Source organism: Eutrema salsugineum, unplaced genomic scaffold, assembly GCF_000478725.1.
Source record: "Eutrema salsugineum unplaced genomic scaffold, Eutsalg1_0 scaffold_3, whole genome shotgun sequence".
Taxonomy (NCBI): domain Eukaryota; kingdom Viridiplantae; phylum Streptophyta; class Magnoliopsida; order Brassicales; family Brassicaceae; genus Eutrema; species Eutrema salsugineum.
The window spans coordinates 13,849,359-13,871,112 of record NW_006256756.1 but is presented as its reverse complement, the minus strand read 5'-3'; the positions used below and the strand labels follow the sequence as shown (position 1 = coordinate 13,871,112).

General features: G+C 39.0%; 2 protein-coding genes and 1 non-coding gene across 4 annotated transcripts; 1 reads left to right on the top strand and 2 right to left on the bottom strand.

Annotated features, from left to right (window-relative positions):
- Positions 1 to 6,830: 6,830 nt before the first annotated feature.
- On the top strand, positions 6,831 to 6,936 carry LOC112085741. Its single transcript, XR_002899040.1, has one exon. It is a non-coding gene; the product is annotated as a small nucleolar RNA R71 (small nucleolar RNA).
- Positions 6,937 to 15,895: 8,959 nt separating this feature from the next.
- LOC112085461 lies at positions 15,896 to 16,438 on the bottom strand. Its single transcript, XM_024154676.1, has one exon. It carries the CDS (start codon positions 16,436 to 16,438, stop codon positions 15,896 to 15,898), a length of 543 nt encoding a protein of 180 aa, XP_024010444.1.
- A 293-nt stretch (positions 16,439 to 16,731) lies between these two features.
- On the bottom strand, positions 16,732 to 20,320 carry LOC112085210. 2 transcript variants are annotated; one of them, XM_024154343.1, is made up of 5 exons: positions 20,136 to 20,320; positions 19,179 to 19,353; positions 18,885 to 19,098; positions 16,993 to 17,063; positions 16,748 to 16,891 (listed from the first exon to the last, which is right to left on the bottom strand). In XM_024154343.1, the coding sequence occupies exons 2-5, from the start codon at positions 19,308 to 19,310 to the stop codon at positions 16,877 to 16,879; spliced, it is 432 nt and encodes a 143-aa protein (XP_024010111.1). In that variant the 5' UTR covers positions 19,311 to 19,353; positions 20,136 to 20,320; the 3' UTR covers positions 16,748 to 16,876. The 2 variants fall into 2 exon arrangements, with proteins under 2 accessions (XP_024010112.1, XP_024010111.1); XM_024154344.1 differs by lacking the exon at positions 16,993 to 17,063 and having other exon boundaries at positions 16,732 to 16,891.
- Positions 20,321 to 21,754: the final 1,434 nt, after the last annotated feature.

Here is a 21,754-nt window from a genome sequence, read left to right as displayed (position 1 = left end):
TTGACAAAGAAGCATGTAGAATAGGGGTTCTTGGCAGATGAGAGTGAAGCTTACAAGATGTTTTTGGATCAACACAAGGTTGTAGGAGCTGAGACACCATTCATAGAGCTTAGAAATGGCAAGACAAAGGATCAGAGCAGTCATGATGCCGGTTTGAACGAAGTGACAGTTCAAGAGTGTCTGGCCGTGGGTCTAGAGTAAGAAAATGACGTGGAGGAGATGCACAAGGAGCATGAGCATGGAAACAACACCAAAGAAGCTAGAAATTGTCAGTCTAGCTTTGATAAGGATTGGAGTGAGCTCAAGGCACCAAAGGTGGAGCTTAAGCCACTTCCAAGAGGTCTTAGGTATGATTTATTAGGCCCTAATGCATCATATCCAGTCATCATTAATGATAATCTGCTTGAATATGAAGAACATGCATTGCTTAATGAACTAAGAAACTTTAGGAAAGCAATTGGTTAGTCATTATATGACATCAAGGGCATATCATCTTCACTTGCACTCATAGAATCCACCATGAAAAGAAATCATTGAGCTCTATAGAACATCAGAGGAGGTTAAACCCAAACCTCAAAGATGTTGTAAAGAAGAAGATTCTGACACTCTTGGAGGCAGGGATTATTTATTCAATTTCTGACACCAAATGGGTTTCACCTATGCATGTAGTACCCAAGAAAGGTGGAATGACTGCTATAAAGAATGAAAAAATGAACTGATTCCCACAAGAACTATAACAGGTAATGGATGTGCAAAGATTACAGAAAACTCAATGCTGCATCTAGGAAAGATCATTTCCATTGCCTTTTATTGATCAAATGTTGGAAAGATTAGCAAACCATCAATTTTACTGTTTTCTTGATGGTTATTCTGGATTTTTTCCAAATACCAATTCACTCAAGTGAGTAGGAAAAAACTACATTCACTTGTCCATATGGCACTTTTGCCTATAAGAGGATATCCTTTGGCCTTTGCAATGCACAAGTTACATTCCAAAGGTGTATGATATCTATCTTTTCTGACTTGATTGAGGACATGGTGGAAGTATTCATGGATGACTTTAGAGTCTATAGATCTTCTTTCTCTTCTTGTTTCTCTAGTCTTTGAAGGGTGCTCCACAGATGTGAAGAGACAAATCTTGTTTTGAACTGGAAAAAATTCCACTTCATGGTCACTGAGGGAATTTTTCTATGGCGCAAGATCTTGGAGACTGGAATTGAAGTTGATAAAGAAAAGATTGAGGTCATGGTGAATCTTGGAGCTCCTAATTCAGTGAAGGGAGTAAGAAGCTTCCTTGGGCTTGCTGGGTTCTGTAGGAGGTTATAAAAGATTTCTCAAGGATTGCTAGACCACTTACAAAGGTGATGTGCAAAGAAGTGGAGTTTCTGTTTGATCAAGAGTGTGAGGAGGCATTCAAGGAGATCAAGAAAGCTTTGACTAGTGCTCCTATTGTATAGGCTCCAGATTAGTCATTGCCATTTGAAATAATGACTGATGCAAGTGACTTTCCTGTTGGAGCAGTTCTTGGACTGAAGAAAGAAAAGAAGCTCTATGTGATCTATTATGCCAGCAGACCACTAGATGGACCTCAGGAGAAATATGCTACAACAGAAAAGGAGATGCTAGCCATAGTGTTTTCTTTTGAGAAGTTTAGGTCATATCTGGTGGGTTCTAAAGTCATTGTCTACAGTGATCATGATGCACTAAGGTATCTTATGGCTAAGAAGGATGCAAAGTCGAGATTGCTCAGGTGGATTCTGCTGCTACAAGAGTTTGATATGGAGATCAAAGACAAAAAAAGCATTGAGAATGATGTTGCAGATCATCTCTCACGCCTAAGAATTGAAGATCAAGTTCCCATTAATGACAATTTACCTGAAGGACACTTGATGATTAAGCCTTTGAATGAGTTAGAAGAGCTCAAGAGTCTACAGGATAATGATCTACCCTGGTATGCTCACATTGTGAACTACCTTTCTTGTGGAATTGAGCCTCGAGAGCTAGGGAACTACCAGAAGAAAAAGTTTTACAAGGACATCAAAATATTTTTCTGGGATGAACCATACCTCTATATACTCTGCAAGGATCAGCTTTTCAGGAGATGCATTCTTCAGGAAGAAGTTCAAGGAATATTGTTTGAATGCCATAGATCTGCATATGGTGGACATAATGCTGCTTTTAAGACTGTTGCCAAGATACTCCATGGTGGGTTTTGGTGGTCAACCATATTTAGAGATGCTCAAGGGTTTGTCTCCAAATGTGATGAGTGCCAGAGAACAGGAAACATCTCAAGGAGGAATAAGATGCCTTAGAACCCAATACTTGAAGTAGAAGCGTTTGATGTATGGGGAATTGACTTCAGGGAGGAATTATATGTCTATAGGACTGCATTTAAAACTCCAATAGGCACCACACCTTTCAACTTGTTGTATGGTAAAGCTTGCCTTCTACCTGTGGAACTTGACTACAAAGCTCTCTGGGCTGTGAAACTGCTAAAATTTAATCTTAAAAATTCTCAAGAAAAGAGGCTGTTCCAGCTTCAAGAACTTGATGAAATCATGTTAGATGCCTATGAGAGTTCAAGAATTTACAAAGAAAAGACAAAGAGCTTCCATGACAAGATAATTCTGAAGAGGGATTTCAAGGCTAAAGCTGTTTCCTGAAAGCTTAAGTCTAGATGGTCTGGACCATTTAAGTTCTTAGAAGTGAGGTCTTATGGAGCTAAAGTTTTTGAAGGAAGGAAGGGGAAAGTATTTTTTGTGAATGGTCAAAGGCTTAAGCCTTGTCTGGCAAATGAATCCAAGGAGGGAGCTACTTCAGTCTCTCCTTGAAGAAAATCTTCAGTCTTTCCTTTTCAACTTCTTCAGTCTCTCTTGCCAACCCTATCTCATCCTAAATGAGTAACCAAAGTCAAACTTAGTGATTTTAAACAAAGTGCATTGGAAAGAAAATCTCATGACTATCCCTTGTACATACTCTTTTAATGTTTTCTTTTATGTTTCTAGGATTTTTTTAATGTGTTTGCGGAGTGTACTCAGGTCACAGGTGATTTTAATTCTCTCTAGTGATAACATGATTTTCTCTAAATCAATTCCTTAATATGCTCATGTCATTGCAATATTAAAGTATCAATCCAAAGGGATTAAGATTAGCACACCAAAAAAACAAGAAATTACTTAATCTAAGCAAATTAAGGGTTTTTAGATGATCAACTCGTGAAGAAAAGATACAAACAAGCAATTAAACACTTAAACAAGATTAACAATCAATAAAAAACAAAAATACAAAAAGTCAACAAAAGCCAACTGAAAAAGTCAACCAAAAGTCAATGACGAAAATGCAACAATCAATCAATAAAAAGCAAGTCTTTGGGCAAGGCAATTGATTAGGGGATGTTTAATGCTAACCTATGATGTCTACAAACTCACATAAGTGCTAATCCTTAAGTCTAGAACACTAATTTTGATTAATCCTCTCTCAAGGTACTAATTACTTTCTTAATTACCAAATTCAAGAACTAATTCTCATTAGTGAAATTAGCAATCAAATGCATTATAAACAAGTTCCATTAACTAATTAATCACATTAGACATCTACTCTCATAGGCTAATCATGAAAAACTCTTGCTTAGTTCTTTGGGGAATTTCATCAAACACCTTGAGTGTATGAAATTTCCTAAGACCTTGATTAACTATCTCTAGCCTAATCAAGCATTAAGAACCACTCAAAAAAATAAAGGAAACCTATGGATTAAGACCTAGACATCAAATCTTAAACATCAAAATCCCCTAATCTACAATGCCCAAAAACTATAAAGAACTCTATTCACTAATCATAAGAACACTCCTAATCTTGTGGATAAAGAGATGTTAATAATGATTAGAGATTGAGAAATAAAAGATTAGAAGAATAAAAACACCAATTTCATTCAAAATAAAGAGATTTGATACAAAGATTCACGTTTTTTATCTAAAAGAACAAGAGAAAAGATGAGATGTCTAAGAAATTAGGTTTAGGAGTTTATATAGTCTAGGTGACAAACCGGGTTAGCCCAGGACAAACTGGGTCCTCACCTGGCTCCAACAGGTCCTTGAAGCCTTGCCACGCCTCCTCTCCAGCCGTGGCAACAGATTCTTGGTTTAGGGCATGATGAACACACTTTGCCATGCTTTGTTCTCACCTGTGGCATTGAGCTGTGGCATGGTGCGAATGATTCTGAAGGTGTTGGCCATGGCATGAACAAGCCGTAGCATGAATTTGTGGCCTACGCTGAGAGATCTCTTAATTCATTCGTAGGTTTTCATGGCTGAGTCCAAGTTCTGGCATTGAGCCGTGGCACATAGACCATTCTGATAGAGAGTAAACTGATTCCAGGTAGACATGCATTCACTTGAACCGGCATAAATTTCGACCCAGTGATCCGGTACTCAAGATTCTAGCACCACGATACAGGTGACTCAATAAGCTACAACTTGTATGAAGAGTCCAAATGCATCCGGAGAGAGCAAGGCTTCCGGTACAGTGGTTCTTTGAAGTGCACCGGAATAGTCAAGATTTTAGCTGCGAGACAGGTTCATCTGCCAACGGCGATACCTTTCTGCATATTACTCCAAATCTTTTGATTCAGAGTGTTGTAGAAATATAACTTGATTCTCTACATTCTTGATGCAGAAGTCGAAAGCTGAATCGGCGTGGAAGACCTCCGATACAGGTGATCTTTCAAGGGTATCGCCAACTCCAAAAGACTTGTCTAAGTTCATGCACTGAGGTGATGGTATCTCCTTGGTCTTAGCTCCAACAGGTTCCCAAATGACTATGAAGTACCTGAAAACACTCCAAATATGAATGACTCTTTGGGACCTAATGCATTTTCCTATCTAGACTCAAAATGAACAAAAACAACAAGAAAACTAAGAAATGCTTATGAAACAAACCTAAAATCTATATGAAATGCATGCCAAAACATGGTAAAATGTGCATATATCAACTCCCCCACACTAGTATTTTTGCTTGTCCTCAAGCAAACAAGAACAAATGAGAGAAAGAAGTTTAAAAGTGGGAGTTCATACTCCAAAGTATCACCGCTAGAAGTCATGCTCAATGTTCAAGTTCCTAGTTCTAAAATGTATCACAAGGAATATACTCCGAAAGAGTTAGCCATTTACATCTCTGATTGCATCAAGTCTGAGCCTTAAGCTTCACAAAACTTTCATATTCCTCAGTCCTTTAACATTCATTAATGGTTTTCATGTGAATCATAATGATGCATACTCAAACAAACAAGCTTGGCTAAGGGTGAAGCTATGAGACAAAGATGATCAGCTTAAGTGTTTTGAAGAAGAGATGAGGGGAGGAGGCTCAATCATCACCATAGACTATCTGTTGCACGTCCTTGGTCTCTGTACAACACGTCTCAATCCTTAGACCATCAAATAACCTTGCACACACTTAACAAAAAGATCAAAAGGTTCCCCAAAATATAGAATTTAAACTAGAAAGCAATAAGGAGAGTATGTACAATGATAGACATGGGATTGTCTCCCAAGTGCACTTTGTTTTAATTCAATAAGTTTGACTTTTTATACCTGCTTTTTGTGATAGAGAGAGAAAGAGTAGTGGAACTCCCTGGATTTTCTTTGAATTCAAGCCTCATTACCTTGCCCCTAAGCTCCTCAATACCATCTTCACCTTTGTCCTTGAGCTCTTGAGAGGGAACTGCTCTAACCTCTGCAAATGGCTTAGACCTTCCTCTACACTGAATCTTGTAATTAATCACTCCGTCTTGATGAGTCAATGGAATGAAAGTGATAGTGGAGGATTTGTCTAGCAAAGTTTCTTCCCCTTTGGTATTGCTTGGTTTCTTCTTGGCAATGGTAGGAGAATTAGCTTCTTTAGGTTTCTTCTTCTTAGAGTTAGGACTTTCACCTTTCTCTTGAACTACTTTTCAAGAAACTTCTTTCCTCATTGGTGTAGAAGATTGAAGTTCCAAGCAATCTTCATCATCACTAAAGAACTTCTCACCATCAATGAACTCAAGATCAAGCTGTCTTAGGCTTTCTTTCTTTTCCTCACATGTTCCAAGAGGCTGATCCTTCTCTTTCATTCCACAAGTCCCAACATACTTCATCTCAAAGTGTTGAAAGTCATCACAGAAACTTTAAGGTACATAGGCTGGCGGCTCAATAGATTTTTCTTCTTTCTTAAGCTTTTTCTTCTTTCTTAAGCTTCTGCTTGGCTTTCTCTTCAGCAACAATCTGAAATTTGTCTCTAGAAGCTTCATAGACGTCTTTATAGCAAAACCTTCAGTTCCAAGGGTCACCTCCCCACTGAGTTGCTCAATATCATCATTGTCTTGTGAAGAAAGACCTCTAAGAGCAATGTGTTCATGTAGACCATAGAGTAGAAGTTCTATCTCCTTTATAGCAGCTTCATGATCTTTGATCTCCATGTGATTCACTGGAGAGGTCAAGCTCTCTATTTTTTTGTGGAGATCCTTTTAAGAACTCTTCACTCTTCTGATGATCTCATCTTGTCCCTTGAGAAGTTGTTGGAACATGCTGTTCAACTCCATTTCTTGAGTCTTTAAATCAACTTGCCCTTGTGGAACAAACTCTTGTTGAAAACCAAGCTCCACCTCACCTTGACCATCTTTACAAGCTTCAATATCAAGCTCTTTGTATCTTTCATTACTCTTGGCCAAATTCTCAACAAGTAGCTCTCCTTGTTCTATGGTAAGATTTGCAAAACGCCCATTTCTAGCTACATCCAATGTCCATTTATGCTCTATATCAACTCTCCAATAAAAGATACTAAGGATAGCTTCTTGTTGGAACCCATGATGGGGAAAATTTATAGTGTATCCTTTAAGTCTCTCCCATGCTTCCTCAAAGGTCTCATGGATTTCTTGTTTGAAGCTCGAGATGACTTTCCTAGCTTGGTAAGTTCTTTGTATGGGATAAAACGTTTGAAGGAAGATCATCTAGCAATCATCCCAAGAATTAACCAAGTGAGATGGTAATGTTTTCTCCCATTGGCTTGCCTTTCCTCCAAGTGAAAATGGGAACAAGATGAGCTTGATACTGTCTTGGGGCTCTCCTCCAGTCTTAAATGTGCCCACACAACCTCTCAAAGGAGTCCAAATGATCATAAGAGGTCTCCACTTTTGTTGCCAATAACCTAGAGTCTTGAATCTATCTAACCAAGTTTGCTTTCATCTCATAGGCATGAGCTTCAATTCGAGGAGGGTGGATTCCATACTTCATTCCACGACAACAAGGAGTATCAAAGCTTCCAATTGTTGGGTTGTTCTTTGGAACTTGGGTTGGACTTGAAGCCAGTTCTTGATGTAGTGGCAATTCTTGAGGTTTTAGAGCTTGTAGAATGCTCCCTTGATTATCCACCTCTTGAAGTTATGGATCTTCTTGAATGCCTTTTTGATAGTCCACCTCCAACACCTCAAATGTTCTTGTCTTCTCATTTCTCTTTTTCTAGTTTTGGTACCTTTGAAAGCGTAAAAGAACTAAGGAAAACAAGTTAGTAACAGTAAATAAAAATAAGTTCATCATCTCAACTAAAGATGAGGAAACAAGGTAAAATAAAAGCTTAGTCTCAAGTAGAATCTAAATCCTAATGGCTAATGATAAATTCCAATGGAAAATGCTAAATCCCAATGGAAACGGTGCCAAATTGAGAAAGGAATTTTCTATAAATCAGTTCCTTACTATACTCATGTCATTGCAATATTAATGTATCAATCCCAAAGAGATTAAGATTAGCACACCAAGAAAACAATAAATTACTTAATCTAAGAAAATTAAGGTGTTTTTGGATGATTAACTAATGAACAAAAGATTAAAACAAGCAATTAAACACTTAAACAAGATTAACAATCAATAAAAAGCAAAAATAGAAAAAGTCAACAAAAGTTAACTAAAAAGTCTACCAAAAGTCAATGACGAAAATGCAACAATCAATCAATAAAAAGTAAGTCTTTGGGCAAGGAAATTGATGAGGGGATGTTTAATCCTAACCTATGATGTCTACAAACTCACACAAGTGCTAATCCTTAAGTATAGAACACTAATTTTGACTAATCTTCTCTCAAGACACTAATCACTTTGTTAATTACCAAATTCAAAAACTAATTCTCATTAGTGAAATTCGCAATAACAAGAATTATAAACAAGTTCCATTAAATAATTAATCATATTAGACATATATTCTTATAGGCTAATCATGAAAAATTATTGCTTAATTCTTTGGAGAATTTCATCAAACACATTGTGTGCATGAAATTCCCTAAGACCTTAACTGATTATCTATAGCCTAATAAAGCATTAAGAACCACTACTAAAAGAAAGGAAACTATTGATTAAGACCTAGACATCAAAGATTAAACATCAAAATCCCCTAATCTACAATGTCCAAAAACTATAAAGAACTATACTCACTAATCATGAAGAATGTTGGGGTCTGTTTTCACCCCAACATTTATTCGGCTCGGTATAACCTTCTCAAATCGCCTCGTCGCGGCTCATCATTACTAAACGAAATCGCCTCGTCACGGCTCATCATTACTAAACGAAATCGCCTCGTCCTTAACTTGCCTCGGCATCTTCGGTACCCTCTCGAAATACCTCGGCACCCTCGGCACTCCTTGGGAACGCCTCGGCGTCTTCATTCCCAAAACACCTCATCTGGGCTTACGTCATAACAGCTTGACTCGATGGTTTATCCTACGGTCAGGAGTAATGGACCTCATCACTCTCGCCTCCGAAACTGACGAGCTGGGGGGCTAACTGTTGGGGTCGGTTTTCACCCCAAACAGATAAAACCATCTCAAAATGACTAAGTATGGAAGAAATACAAGTGGGAGAGCCGTGGTCACCAAGTGGGAGAGCCGTGCTCACCAAGACAAGTGGGAGAGCCGTGGTCACCAAGTGGGAGAGCCGTTCTCACCAAGACAAGTGGGAGAGCCGCGATCACCAAGTGGGAGAGCCGTGAAGATAGACCAGTGGGGAGAGCCGTGAAGAAAGATAGATGGGCCGAGCCGTATCGTAAGAAATGGGCGAGCCCCACTCCAACATGCTTGGGCCGAGCCGCGCCTCGGCGAGGTGGACCGGATCATGTCTCGACTAAAATGGCAAGTGGGCTGAGCCGTGGAGAAGTTAGATGGGCCGAGCCGTGGAAAAGTTCAGATGGGCTGAACCAAGGCTTTGAGAGACGAAGCCCATAAAAACCCTAGGCGAAATACAAAGGCGGTGAGACGCACGAGGCGATAAGGAAATATTCTGAAAATCTCTCCCGAGATTCTCGGCTAGGCGGTTCGGAGAATTAGTATAAATAGATGATGTATACAATTCATTCTGTAACTTTTGCAACCCTAAGCAATAAGAGTTAAATACTTTTACAGCAAGAAAAACTTTCTTTCGATCTTACTGTTCTTGACGATAAACCCTAGAAGTTTCCGATCTCTTAGTTTTCCTTAAACAAATTTCTGGTTGTGCGAGTTTTGGCTCACACAAAGAACACTCCTAATCTTATGGGAAAAGAGATCTTAATCATGATTAGAGATTGAGAAATGAAAGATTAGAAGAATAAAAAAACCAATTTCATTCCAAATAAAGAGATTTGATACAAAAATCACGTTTTTATCTAAAAGAACAAGAGAAAAGATGAGATGTCTAAGAAATTAGGTTTAGGAGCTTATATAGTCTAGGTTACAGACCGGGTTAGCCTAGAACAAACTGGGTCCTGACCCAACTCCAACAGGTCCTTGAAGCCTTTTCCACGCCTCCTCTCCATCTGTTGCATGAAGCCATGGCAACAGATTCTGGATTTAGGGCATGATGAACACACTTTGCCATGCCTTGTTCTCACCTGTGGCATTGAGCTGTGGCATGGTGCGAATGATTCTGAAGGTCTTGGCCACGGCATGAACAAGTCGTGGCATGAAGTCGTGGCCTACTCTGAGAGATATCCTTATTCATTGATAGATTGCCACGGCTAAATCCAAGTCGTGGCATTGAACCGTGGCACACAAACCATTCTGATAGAGAGTAAACTGATTCTGGGTGGACGTGCATGCACTTGAACCGGCATTACTTTCGACCCGGTGATCTGGTACTCAATATTCCAGTTGCAGGAGAAAGGTGACTCAATACGCTACAACGTTTATGAAGAATCCAAATGCATCCGAAGAGAGCAAGGTTTCCGGTACAGCTGTTCTTTGAAACGCGCTGGAATGGTCCGGATTTTAGCTGTGAGAGAGGTTCATCTTCAATCGTCCATAACTTTCAGCTCATTACTCGAAATATGTTGATTCAAAGTGTTGTGGAAATATGACTCGGTGCTATACATTCTTGATGCAGAAGTCGGAAGCTGAATCGGTGTGGAAGACCTCCGATACAGGTGATATTTCAAGGGTATCGCCAACTCCAAAAGGCTTGTCTAAGTTCATGCACTGAGGTGATGCTATCTCCGTGGTCTTAGCTCCAAAAGGTTCCCAAATGACTCCAAAGTACCTGAAAACACTCCAAATATACAAGATTCTTTGGGACCTAATACATTTTCCTATCTAGACTCAAAATGAACAATAACAACAAGAAAACTAAGAAATGCTTATGAAACAAACCTAAAATCTATATGAAATGCATGCCAAAACATGGTAAAATATGCATATATTATCTAGCCTCAAGAAGAAGTGAACACGGGAGCAAGAAGATGCGAAAACGGCTAAGAACAAATGGCTCCATAAGTGGAGGCCACAGCTTGTTTAACTCATGGCATGGTCGTTTCTAAAGGCAAGATTCACTCGGAGCTGGCCACGATTTGGAGCCACGAGTTAATGTTTGGCCTGGCAAGCTTGTTCCCAAAAAGAAAATCCTTTGTTTGATGCCACGACAAGCGGCCACGGGTTCTCTCAAGTCATGGTGTGGAGTTCTAAGCTCATACATTTTGCTCAGACGAAGCCAAGACTTGTTGCCTTGAGTGAACCTTGGGCGTGGCACGGAGAAGAACTCGACGATAAGCCCAGAAGTTCATGCCACGTGTTGATGCCATGGCTTGTCTAAGTCATGGCTGAGGTGTTTCTCCAAGTGAAAATTGTTCGGGTCTTTCCACGAGAAGGAAGCCACAGGACTACACAAGTCATGGCAAGGTGGTTTGGTCATACAAGTTTTTCTTGGACAATGCCACGACATGGAGGCCTAGAGTAGTTTCAAGTCGTGGCACGGTGTAACAATGGGCAAGAAATCTGGGAAATGATGCCACGTGAAGCGGTCACAAAAGATTTAAGTCATGGCAAGGGTGTAATGAGATGTTGACCAGTCAAAGAATATCTATTTTCTAGTGGTCCAATTCCTGAACCTGACCCACGCGACCCTTGTATTCTCCAAAAACCCGAGTTTGCTTCTTTAAACTCCATTATTCAACTTTGTTTCACCCTAACTCTCTCACTTCTTGGCCAAATTGCTTGATTCAAAGTGCATTCAGCTCGTTTTCCTGTTGTTAATTTCATTTCATAACCGCATTGGACTCATACATCTCAAATCCCAAGGTATTTCATCTGTTAAAATTCATCTTTTATTCCTTAGCTTTAATAGCAATTCTTGAACTTGAAATTTGTGAAATCAATTTTAATAGGTTGCTTGATACCTAAGCGGTTAGATTGAGCATTGAACCGTGGAATCTTGGAATCTTATTTAAAAAATTGTGTTCTTTAACATTTCCCCTTTTTGAACCAATTTTGAAGAAAAAAATTGATCATTTCAGGAATTTCTTGAGTCTTGATGAATATGTGCTGGCATTTTAGATGTTTTTCATTGCTTTGAACTGGTTTAATGATTCATAATTCAAGAACTCAAGTAGCTCCATCATTTTAGAAAATCGATTTTGATAGTTGGCATTGTTCGTCTCTTTGTACTCACTTGATTCAAAGTGTTGTAGGATGACTGCAAGAACAGATTATACTGCACGTGGGAAGAAGAATCATGCTGAAGGAGAGAATGAATCAGCACCAGCAGTTTGGAGGAGTGTTGGAACAAGAGGAGGCACCAGAAAAACCAACAGGAAGAATAATAAGGAGCCAGCAGCTAAAAAGACTTCCAAGAACAATGAAAAGGCACTTGTTCTAGCCTTTAGCTTCAAGAAAAATGAGAGAACAATTGTTGTAGCTTCCAGCTTCAAGAGTAAAGGCAAGGAGAAGGTTGTTTCTGCATATGATGTGAGCACCGAGCGTGATGTGTAGGCTGCTGTGGCCATTTAATCAACCAAGAAAGCAAAGAAAGCTGAAAAGAGTGAATGTGTGGAACCTACCACTGCTAATTATCTGAGACAGTTCAGAAAAGCAAAGATGAAAAGATGGGGGTCCTTGAGGATGTAAATTTTCTTTTCAATAACATGGGTCTTGGAGCTTTCTTTGAGATGAGAGAAGTGGCATATGAAAAGCTAAATCAGGAATTTCTTGCCTCACTGAGAGTTTACATCTATGGAAAGAGAGATGTGAGGAGGATTAAAGGCAATGGTCTTTGGCATATCTCATTTTCCATCAAAGGAAAAGATTATCAAGTAACCTTTAGGGATCTTGATGAGATCTTTGGTGTCGCAAGAGTAGAAGGTGAGGAGGTTACGACCAGATTTGCTTTCAGGATCATGAGATTGATGGTTTATGGGACACCGTTGCTTTTGGAGAATACAGAGGAGGCAGATGGAAGAGCTCATGGATCAGGAGCCCAGTACTTAGATATGTACACAAATCATTGGCGCATATTTTCTTTACAAAACACAACACTAGTGTTATTAACTTCCCAGACATGGAGCTCATGGGTCTTGGTTCAAGACCACTCATCAGTACTTTCAAGAACAAAAGGAAGTTTGTAGGCTCTGACTACACTCCAGATCTTGGTGCTTTCTTGGTAATCCAGATGATGAATTAAAAAGATAATGCTTGGTGTGGAGGAGAAAAAAAGAATTTAAATGTGCACAATGGTTGGTTGGTCACCAAGATTTTGAAGGCAAGAGGTTTATAATTTGAGGACAGTGGAGTGAAAACTGGTTTAATTGATGAAGCTCACGTTTACAATATCGGTTTCTTTGGTGGGAAGCTTAGAGATAGACTTGCTTAATACTTTAAGCTTCTCTAAGATGATCTTGTGCAAGTTATCTTACTTGACCCATCTCTCACCTCTCTTCAAGAAAAGCACAACATCTCATTCATTGTGCTTAAGGATCAGCTTTACAATTCCTCAAGGGATCCACAACTTCAAGATGGAGGGTATAGGTACCACTTTGATCCATACATGTGGATACTGATGCATTCTCAGTCCGCAAATCAGACCAACACATAAACATACTTTTGAGATGGTGTAAATGGCAAGACAAGACAATTCACAAGCTTGTGAAGTCTGTTAAGAAGTTGAAAAAGAAGCTCAAGGAGAAGGACGTACCTGCTGGAGATGCAATGCCACCACCAGTTTATCAAGAAGAGCTTGGAGAGAGCTCAGCCACTTGCACAACTTTGGTGTTACTCGGCCAGGCAGCTGAAAAAGCTGCAGATCCACCAGAACCAGAAGGAGGGGCTCCACCGGCCCAAGAATGAGATGCTGATGTCTCAGATGAAGATAGCTAGCCAATGGGTGTGACTCCATCTTGTTCCACAAACAAACCCTCATACTACATGGGGTCTTCAATGAGTAACTAGGTAACATTCCATCTTTTTGTAAATAGCATTTTGCATTTTTCTCTTTGCATTTTTGTTTTTCCTCTTTGTCATTCTTCTATTACACAAGGGACAGTGTAATTTAAGTGTGGGGGAGGGGTTTAGTATTATCTAACCATGTTTTTTATGTTCTTACTTTCTATTTTGCACTTTGAGTCTCATACATTAATCTATATGCATAGAAAAATCAAAAAAAAATTGAAATTTTTTATAAAAAGAAATCATATAGTTGCATTTATATTTTAAGATTGAGTCTAGATTGCATTTCATATAGGTTTGCATCATGCATTGGGAGTTATGATGAGTTTTCCAAGTATAAGTATAACACTTAGCTAGTTTGTTCAATGCTCAAGTTCTTAGTTCTCTAATGCATTCAAGGAAATGAAAAGGATGAACCATTTTTGGATCTTGTGCATCATTGTTTGAGTCTTGATTGAAGAAAAACTATGAATTGAACTCAGTCCTAGCAAGTGGAACCTTAACTTGATTTGCAATTATCATGTGATGCATACTTAAATGAACTTGTGGATACCTTATACATATTTGAGCTAAACTCCCTTTTTACCACTCTCTTTTTAGCTCAAATAGGTGATTCCCATCTTTGGAACAGTTACCAGACATTGAATCCAACCTTCTTTCAAGCCAAATTGTTTTTGAGTGTTTGAGAAGCCACCTTGGATCAAACTTATCAAAAAGTGTTAGGTTTAGAGCGACAAGGGTAAGGCCTTATGTTTTCTAGTTCCATCATCAAGGAGCTAGTAGACATTGGCTAGGGATAATTGTGGGGGAAGAGAGTGTTGGTGGAGAGCAAGAAAAGAATGAATCCTTTGGGAGTGAGCTGAGAGAGAAAGTGAAAAGAAATGGAGAGGAGTGAGAACTAAGGGATTGCAAAAGCTTTATGTGTTTAAAAAGAAAGTGAAGCATCTAAGTGAAAAAGAAAAAAAAAAGCCAAAAAGGCTCAAGCATCAAAATTGATGAGATAAAAGGCTAGTTAAGAAATGAGAAGTGAAATTAAAGACCTAAGTGAAAAGAGAGAGCACCAGCGATTTAAAAAAGGTCTCAAGTATCAGCGTCGAATGAAAGAATTGACTTCCTAGGAGTTTTCCTTTTCAGAGTAGGATTATCGTTTTGGTATTTTTTTTTTCCTTCTTTCTAAATTTTAAGCTTTAAGTTCTTTTCCTTTTGGTTTAGGGAGTTAGTTGTAATGATCCCTATATAAGGGCTCCATTCTATTCAATGAAGGGTATCTTCCATGAATTGACCTTATTCTTGTAGAGAGGCTAGGGTTAAAGAAGAAGCTTAAGTCTACTTCTTTTGTTCTTACCTTCATCATAGCGTCAAACTATTCGGGACCGATTACGCGAGCTAAGAGCAGCTCCATTAGCGAACCCCCACTTGGGGTTCTAATGATTATTTATTAATTGTTTTCTAGCAAAAACAAAGTTAACATACTCTTATTCTTTTGCCCCTCCATTAGAGAATTTATAAGTGGGTTCTTATATATTAAAAAAAAATATTTTTTATCTTTTTATTTTGTTTTTGTGATCATAGATTAAGACCCAAATTTGTTCCAAATATTGTCGATTAAATCATTTTTCAATCGCTCATATATTTGTTTATCACGAATTTGATTCCGGATGCCGATCACATTGGTGATATTTGAAGCCATATCGGTAAAATACGTCATATCCACTTGTGAAGAGCCATATCCTTCTCCGGGTTCAAAGTCTTTTGTATTATACTGAGTGTAGCCATGTCGCTCGTTTTCTACTATCATATTGTGCAATATGATAGATGCTCTCATAATTTTCCCAATTTCTTCCTTATCCCATATAAGAGCTGGATTTTTTTAAATTGCAAATCGAGCTTGCAGCACTCCAAATGCACGTTCGACATCTTTCCGGACGGATTCTTGAGTTGTAGCAAACAAACGAGTTTTGTCATCTTGAGGAAGTGGAATGGATTGGATAAAAGTATCCCATTTAGAATATATATCATCTGTGAGGTAGTACGCTAAATGATACCGGTGACCGTTGACCCAGAATTTCACTTTTGGAGCTCGTCCTTGTAAAATGTCATCAAAAATAGGTGATCAATCGATAACGTTAATATCATTTAAGGTACCTGGAGGTCCAAAAAAGCGTGTCATATCCATAGATCTTGTGATGCTACAGCCTCTTAGACGATTGTCGGTTTTCCGGCACCACGGGTATATTGGCCTTTCCAAGCTGTAGGACAATTCCTCAATTCCCAATGCATGCAACCAATGCTTCCTATCATACCGGGAAACCCACGCATCTCTCCGATATGGAGCAACCTTTGCAGATCTTCAGGTGTGGGTCTTCGTAGGTACTCATCTCCGAACAATTGTATTATTCCGTCTGTGAAATTTTCCAAGCAAAGAATTGCAGTACTTTCACCGAGACGGAGGTACTCGTCTACCGCGTCAGCAGCACAACCATACACCATAATACATATTGCAGCCGTACATGTTTGTAGTCCAGATAGACCAAGCCTTCCATGACCATTTCTTCTCAGTTGAAAATATGGAATTTCATGAGAAAGTCGGTCAACAATACGCAGGAACAAATCCTTGTTCATTCTAAAACGGCGTCGGAAAATATGTGCCGGGTAAGTGGCATCTTCAGAGAAATAATCATTCCATAATCTGAGGTGACCTTGCTCGCGTTCTCTTTCTATGTAAGCTTGCTTCTTCTTCATTTTTTTCCCTGCAAGTCAACCAAAAACATTGTTGAACATGTCATCAAATTACTGATCAAATAACTGATCAAAAGCTTCATCAAAGGAGTTGTCAAAATCATTGTCGGTTGAAAGATGCCATAGTTGTGTTTGATAGGTGAAAAAAGAAAAGTGGTTTTGGTATATAGGAAGAAGATAGATAAATGAGAGAATTTTAGTAGATGAGAGAAGTTTGGTCGATGAACAAAAGTAAATAATTGAACACAACTCCAAGATATATACTGAAAATACGAACATTGCAATATCTGGCTTACAAAATAATCAAATAACATATGGTTTACAGTGCACTACAAATTATTCGCACTACAAGAGGATAAAACAAAACGCATGGCCCATCCTTATTGTTTGCTTCTGGTCACGGGAAAGGTAAAGCAAAATGTTTGTGGCCAAGTATTCCTTTCATCGAAAAATATCCTGCCAATAGAAATAAAACCAAATCAAATGAGTAACAATCTGTGCCGGTGATATAATCAAAGCAGTTAAAATGGTAAAACTTGAGAAACTGCATCACCAACCTTTGCTCTTTGATGCAACACACACCACTTAAACTTCAAGGTTGACAGGATTGGGAACAAATTTAAACCTTCTACATTAATAACCGGATAGATGAAGATGTAACCATCAAAGGAACGGTCCTTAATACATCTTAATATAAAACAAACAAGACAAGGAAGACAAAAACTAGCAAACACATTAAAACCAATGAAAGACAGATACCTGAACTCATTTAAATTTCTACAACATCCCAATGAGAAGTTTGTTTTTAAGGGCCGTTTCTTTATCAGAAAGCGGTAGCCTATCTAGTACCTTGTGCTTCACAATCTCCTTTTTGAGTACTAAATCCTTTTGCTTGATTTCCCACATATTACTAAACTCCACTACCTCGTTGTTTTCTTTTTTGACACCGGTTGAACTTTTCCCTTTGCTCTTTGATGCCTTCACACCATGTGGCCTAACCTGGGAGACATCATCACCGAGGCTTTCAGGTATAGAGCTTGGAGAATGAGATGTCCCCTCTTCCACTTTCCTTCTCTTTGCCTTTCCACCATCCTTCACTGCATGTGTTGAGCACCATTTCTGGTCATGGCGGAGTTCCCTCCATGCGTGATCGAGGGTGAACTTGAAGAGGTAGTCGTTGAAGAAGATTTCATGTGCTGCTTTATCACATCGTTCTCATTCTGCCCTGATGTCCTCCTTCGTAGCTGCCGCATACGAGCCTACAAATTTACAGACGTGGTCGTTTATCCTTCCCCATCGCTGCTTGCAGTGACTGACTTTACGTTTGGGGAGGTCGGCTAGTACAGGGCTTGAGTTATAGTAATTCTGGATCTGCTTCCAAAACGCACCGGTTTTTTGTTCATTAGCAACGATGGGGTCTTTGCTAGTGTTAAGCCATGCACTAATGAGGACTTGATCTTGCTTGGGAGTCCACGCTCTTCTAACCTTATGATCATCACCACCTAAACTTGGACCATCGGTACCTTGTGTACTAATCAAAGGAACCTCTGATGATCCAAGTTCTATACATGGAGAGTATGTGTCGTGAACTAGCTGGCTGGTGAGGAGGTTGACAAAGCCTTCGGTTTGACTGAATGAATTCTGAGAATCCATGGGTAGGTTAAGAAGTTTGTAGTGTTTAGGGTTTAAAGAGATGAGACAAGTTTGAAGATATGAGAGAGTTTTGAAGTGTTTCGAAGTTTGAAGATATGAGAAAAGTTTGAAGTGTTTCGAAGTTTGAAGATATGAGAGAAGTTTGAAGTGTTTTGAAGTTTGAAAAGAGGAGACATGTTTATAGTGTTTACAAGTTTGAAGAGATGAGAGAAGTTTTGATTAATGTGTTTTAATGATGAAGTGGTTTAAAAGTTTTCCTGCAATAAGTGTATTGATGTATTTTCTATTAAGTTTTAAATCTTTTACTTCAAACATTTATCACACCACAACCACAACTATCAAACATTAATCATAAGACAGATACCTAACAAAGCAATCTAGCATTCATTACTATGGATACGCACATATTAAAATCAAACTACCAATCTATTTTCCCTAAATTTGGTTCTGGTAACTATATCATTTAGCTAATAGTTAGAGGAGGGCTGAGCTTTACTCTTTTGGACATAACCAGCCGCATAAGCTCTACTAAACCACTTATCTGTATGTCCACAATTTAACCTCACAACCAAAAAAAAAAAGAAAAGTGTTACCAAACAAAGCAACAAACTCAAAGACAAAATCAAACCATTTACAAAAGCAAACCTTTCATAGAGACACATCACAGTGTGACAAACAACCGAAACCATAAATAGTACGATATAGTAGATAGTATCTGCAACTCAGTGCTACTACTTGAACATGTATGAAACAGCTGCGAAAACAACAAAAAATAGCAACATCACAACTCGTTCACCTTGGTTTCCAATGTTCTGCTTCAGCATTGAGACTTCACCTTCGAGACGCCTTAAATCTTGCTGTAATTCTTCATGTGTGGTATCTGATGCATTGATCCATGGCCTAGTTTCACTGAGTATGAGCTCCTTTTGAGCGTCTAGACGTCTCTCAAGAATACCGATTTGCTCGGTAACGTCCTCGTCCCACCACTGCCACATGTGCTCACCGATCACCTATAAATAATGAAGAGATTAACTCTGCTTCTACACATATACGTAGCAACAACAACAAAAAAAAAAACAACTAAACTAACCTCTATCATCCAGTCGGGGCAAATGTAATACTTGCGGCCCTGAGAGAATGATTCTAGTTTCATCGGCTTTCCGCAAAAGTACTTGTCAGGGATTCCATATGTGGCCTCAGCATAAACCCATCCCTTGTCCATCTCTGGAGCTTTGGATGAAGTTTCACATGCTAATCGGCAGAATCTGTCAAGAAAGATTAAACAATATCATCAAACAATATATAACACAAACAATATAATCACACATTAGAGTAAGTAGACAAACCATAACAGCAAGCATCAAACATCCACAATTCTAAATACATATGACTAAGTACACAAGCAACTAGCATCACGCAGAAGACAAACTACACAAACAATATCATCAAGCATCAAACAACCCTAATACAAACCACCTAAGAAAGTAGACGACGACTATCATCACACATAAGACTATCACGCATATGTCAAGTTCACTATCATCACGCATAAGTACATAAACTATATCATCAAGCATCAAACAACCCCAATTCGTTATTACAGACATAACACTTAACAGATAAATGATCAAAACAACACCAATTCAAACCGCAAGCAAAACCCCCCAAATTTTATCCCAAATTTAAAAAAAAACCCTAAAATTGATTTAGGATTCAATTAACAAAACACATAAACAGGTTTCGACTACCGCAGTAAACAAGTTATAATCCTAATCTGAACCCCCAAACAACCCTAATTAAAACCCCCTAATTTTTCCCCAATTTTGAAAAACCCTTAATTTTGATATCGAATTAAATTGACAAAACACAATAATTTGGTTCGAATTAGGCATGCAACAGAACAAATAACATATTATTTAACAGTTAAAAGGTACGTACTTTCGATTTTGGAAGAACCCAGATTTTTCCCCCAATTTGCAGATACCCTTATTTCGATTAACAATTAAAAACGACAAATCGATAGCATAAAAAGGATGAATTAGTGTACCTGGGCAGAGGAAGGGATTGTTGAATCTCGGTGATGGCTGCTGGAACAATCTGTTCTCCGACGAAGGGAATCGTCGAAAAAAGAGAAGAGAAACAATCAGGGAAGATGAGAGAAAATATCGGGGAAGAGAAAGTATGGGGAAAAAATTAAGGAGAAAAAAAAACTCATTTTCTCATTAAAATTACAAAAACCCTCCAGCCAATAAAAAACCTCCACGTAACTTAACATACGGGTTCTTCTGGATGCTATTTAGCATACGGGTTGTAAGAAAAAGGCCCATTTATCATTTTCTTTTAAACATTTCTCTCTAGGTTTCTGGGCCAAAAATCCTCCACCAACCCTTGATGGAGGTCCTCTAAGGAAGGGAAATTAGCTCGTATCAATTTGGTATCAGAGAAAGACGATCCAATGGGAGAAAACAAAGCCATGTCAAAACTGCTGAAACAAATTTGAGCGATGATGCAGAACTTGAAATAGAAGCTGCAACAAGATATCAGTGCAATCTGGCAGGATTTGGATCCGATTTGGGTAAAATTGGTAACGATCGAGAAAAAAAAAGTTGCCACACAGGAATAAAAGCGTGAGCATCACAAAGTTGAGGTCGCAGAAATTCGCAAGGAACAAGCAGTGTTGCTGGAAAAACTTACGGGGGATCAAAGGCCACTAGTTCTGAATCCCGAGGAGTTCTCTGCCTTTGGAAAATAAAGCAGATCTTCTGGTGACAAGGGACTAGAGAAGGAGAACAAAGACCATTGTACTCCAACGGGTGCGGATACCATGAATTTTGAGCCGGAGAAGAAGGGCGCTGGTGCTGGAATATCGGGTGCAAGCAGTGGAATGTCTGGGGAAAGACCTAAAGCAAACTCTTCCAAAGGACCACGGCCGATCAGATCGCTTGGCAGAGAGCGCGGTAAGTTTTGACAAGAACTTTCGAGAGATCAGCAGCTGTGGCAGTTTTGCGAAGGACTAACCGACATCTTGCGTAAGGAGGTCGAGTACCTCCGACCAGAAACAATCTTCAAAGCAATGGAATACGCTAAAGATAATGAGTACAAGATCAAAAGGGATAAGAGACCTCGAACATTTGGAGGACATTTAGCTCTGATGGCTCGCTCTTCGCCGTCAGTACCTAGACTAAAAATAGAGCAGCATAACACACCTAACTTCAAAGAATAGAGTCCACAGCCACCTGCACTACCTGATACTAAACAGCCTCCAAAAAAAAAAGTATTGGAAAAAACTAACCAGGGCAGAGATGGCTGAACGGCAAGGAAAAGGGCTTTGTTTCAACTGTGACGAAATATATACGCCAGACCATATCTGCCAGCGAGCTCTCTTTCACATCATGCCAGTTAATGATGACAAAGATCAGGCGGATGAATTCATTGACAAGAACGGCGTTGAAATTTCCCTTAGTGCGTCAAATGGCGAGCAGACCAACACAACTTTATAGGTTTGTGTGGAGGTGGCCGATGGTGCAGGCTGGGTATTATTGGATAAGGGGAGCACTTGATAAGTTTGAAGAAAAACTAGGGATTCCGATTACTTGATATAAGACTTGGGTGAGGCTTATAAAATTGCAGAATCAATGGCTTGGTGGGATCAACATGCTGGCTTTC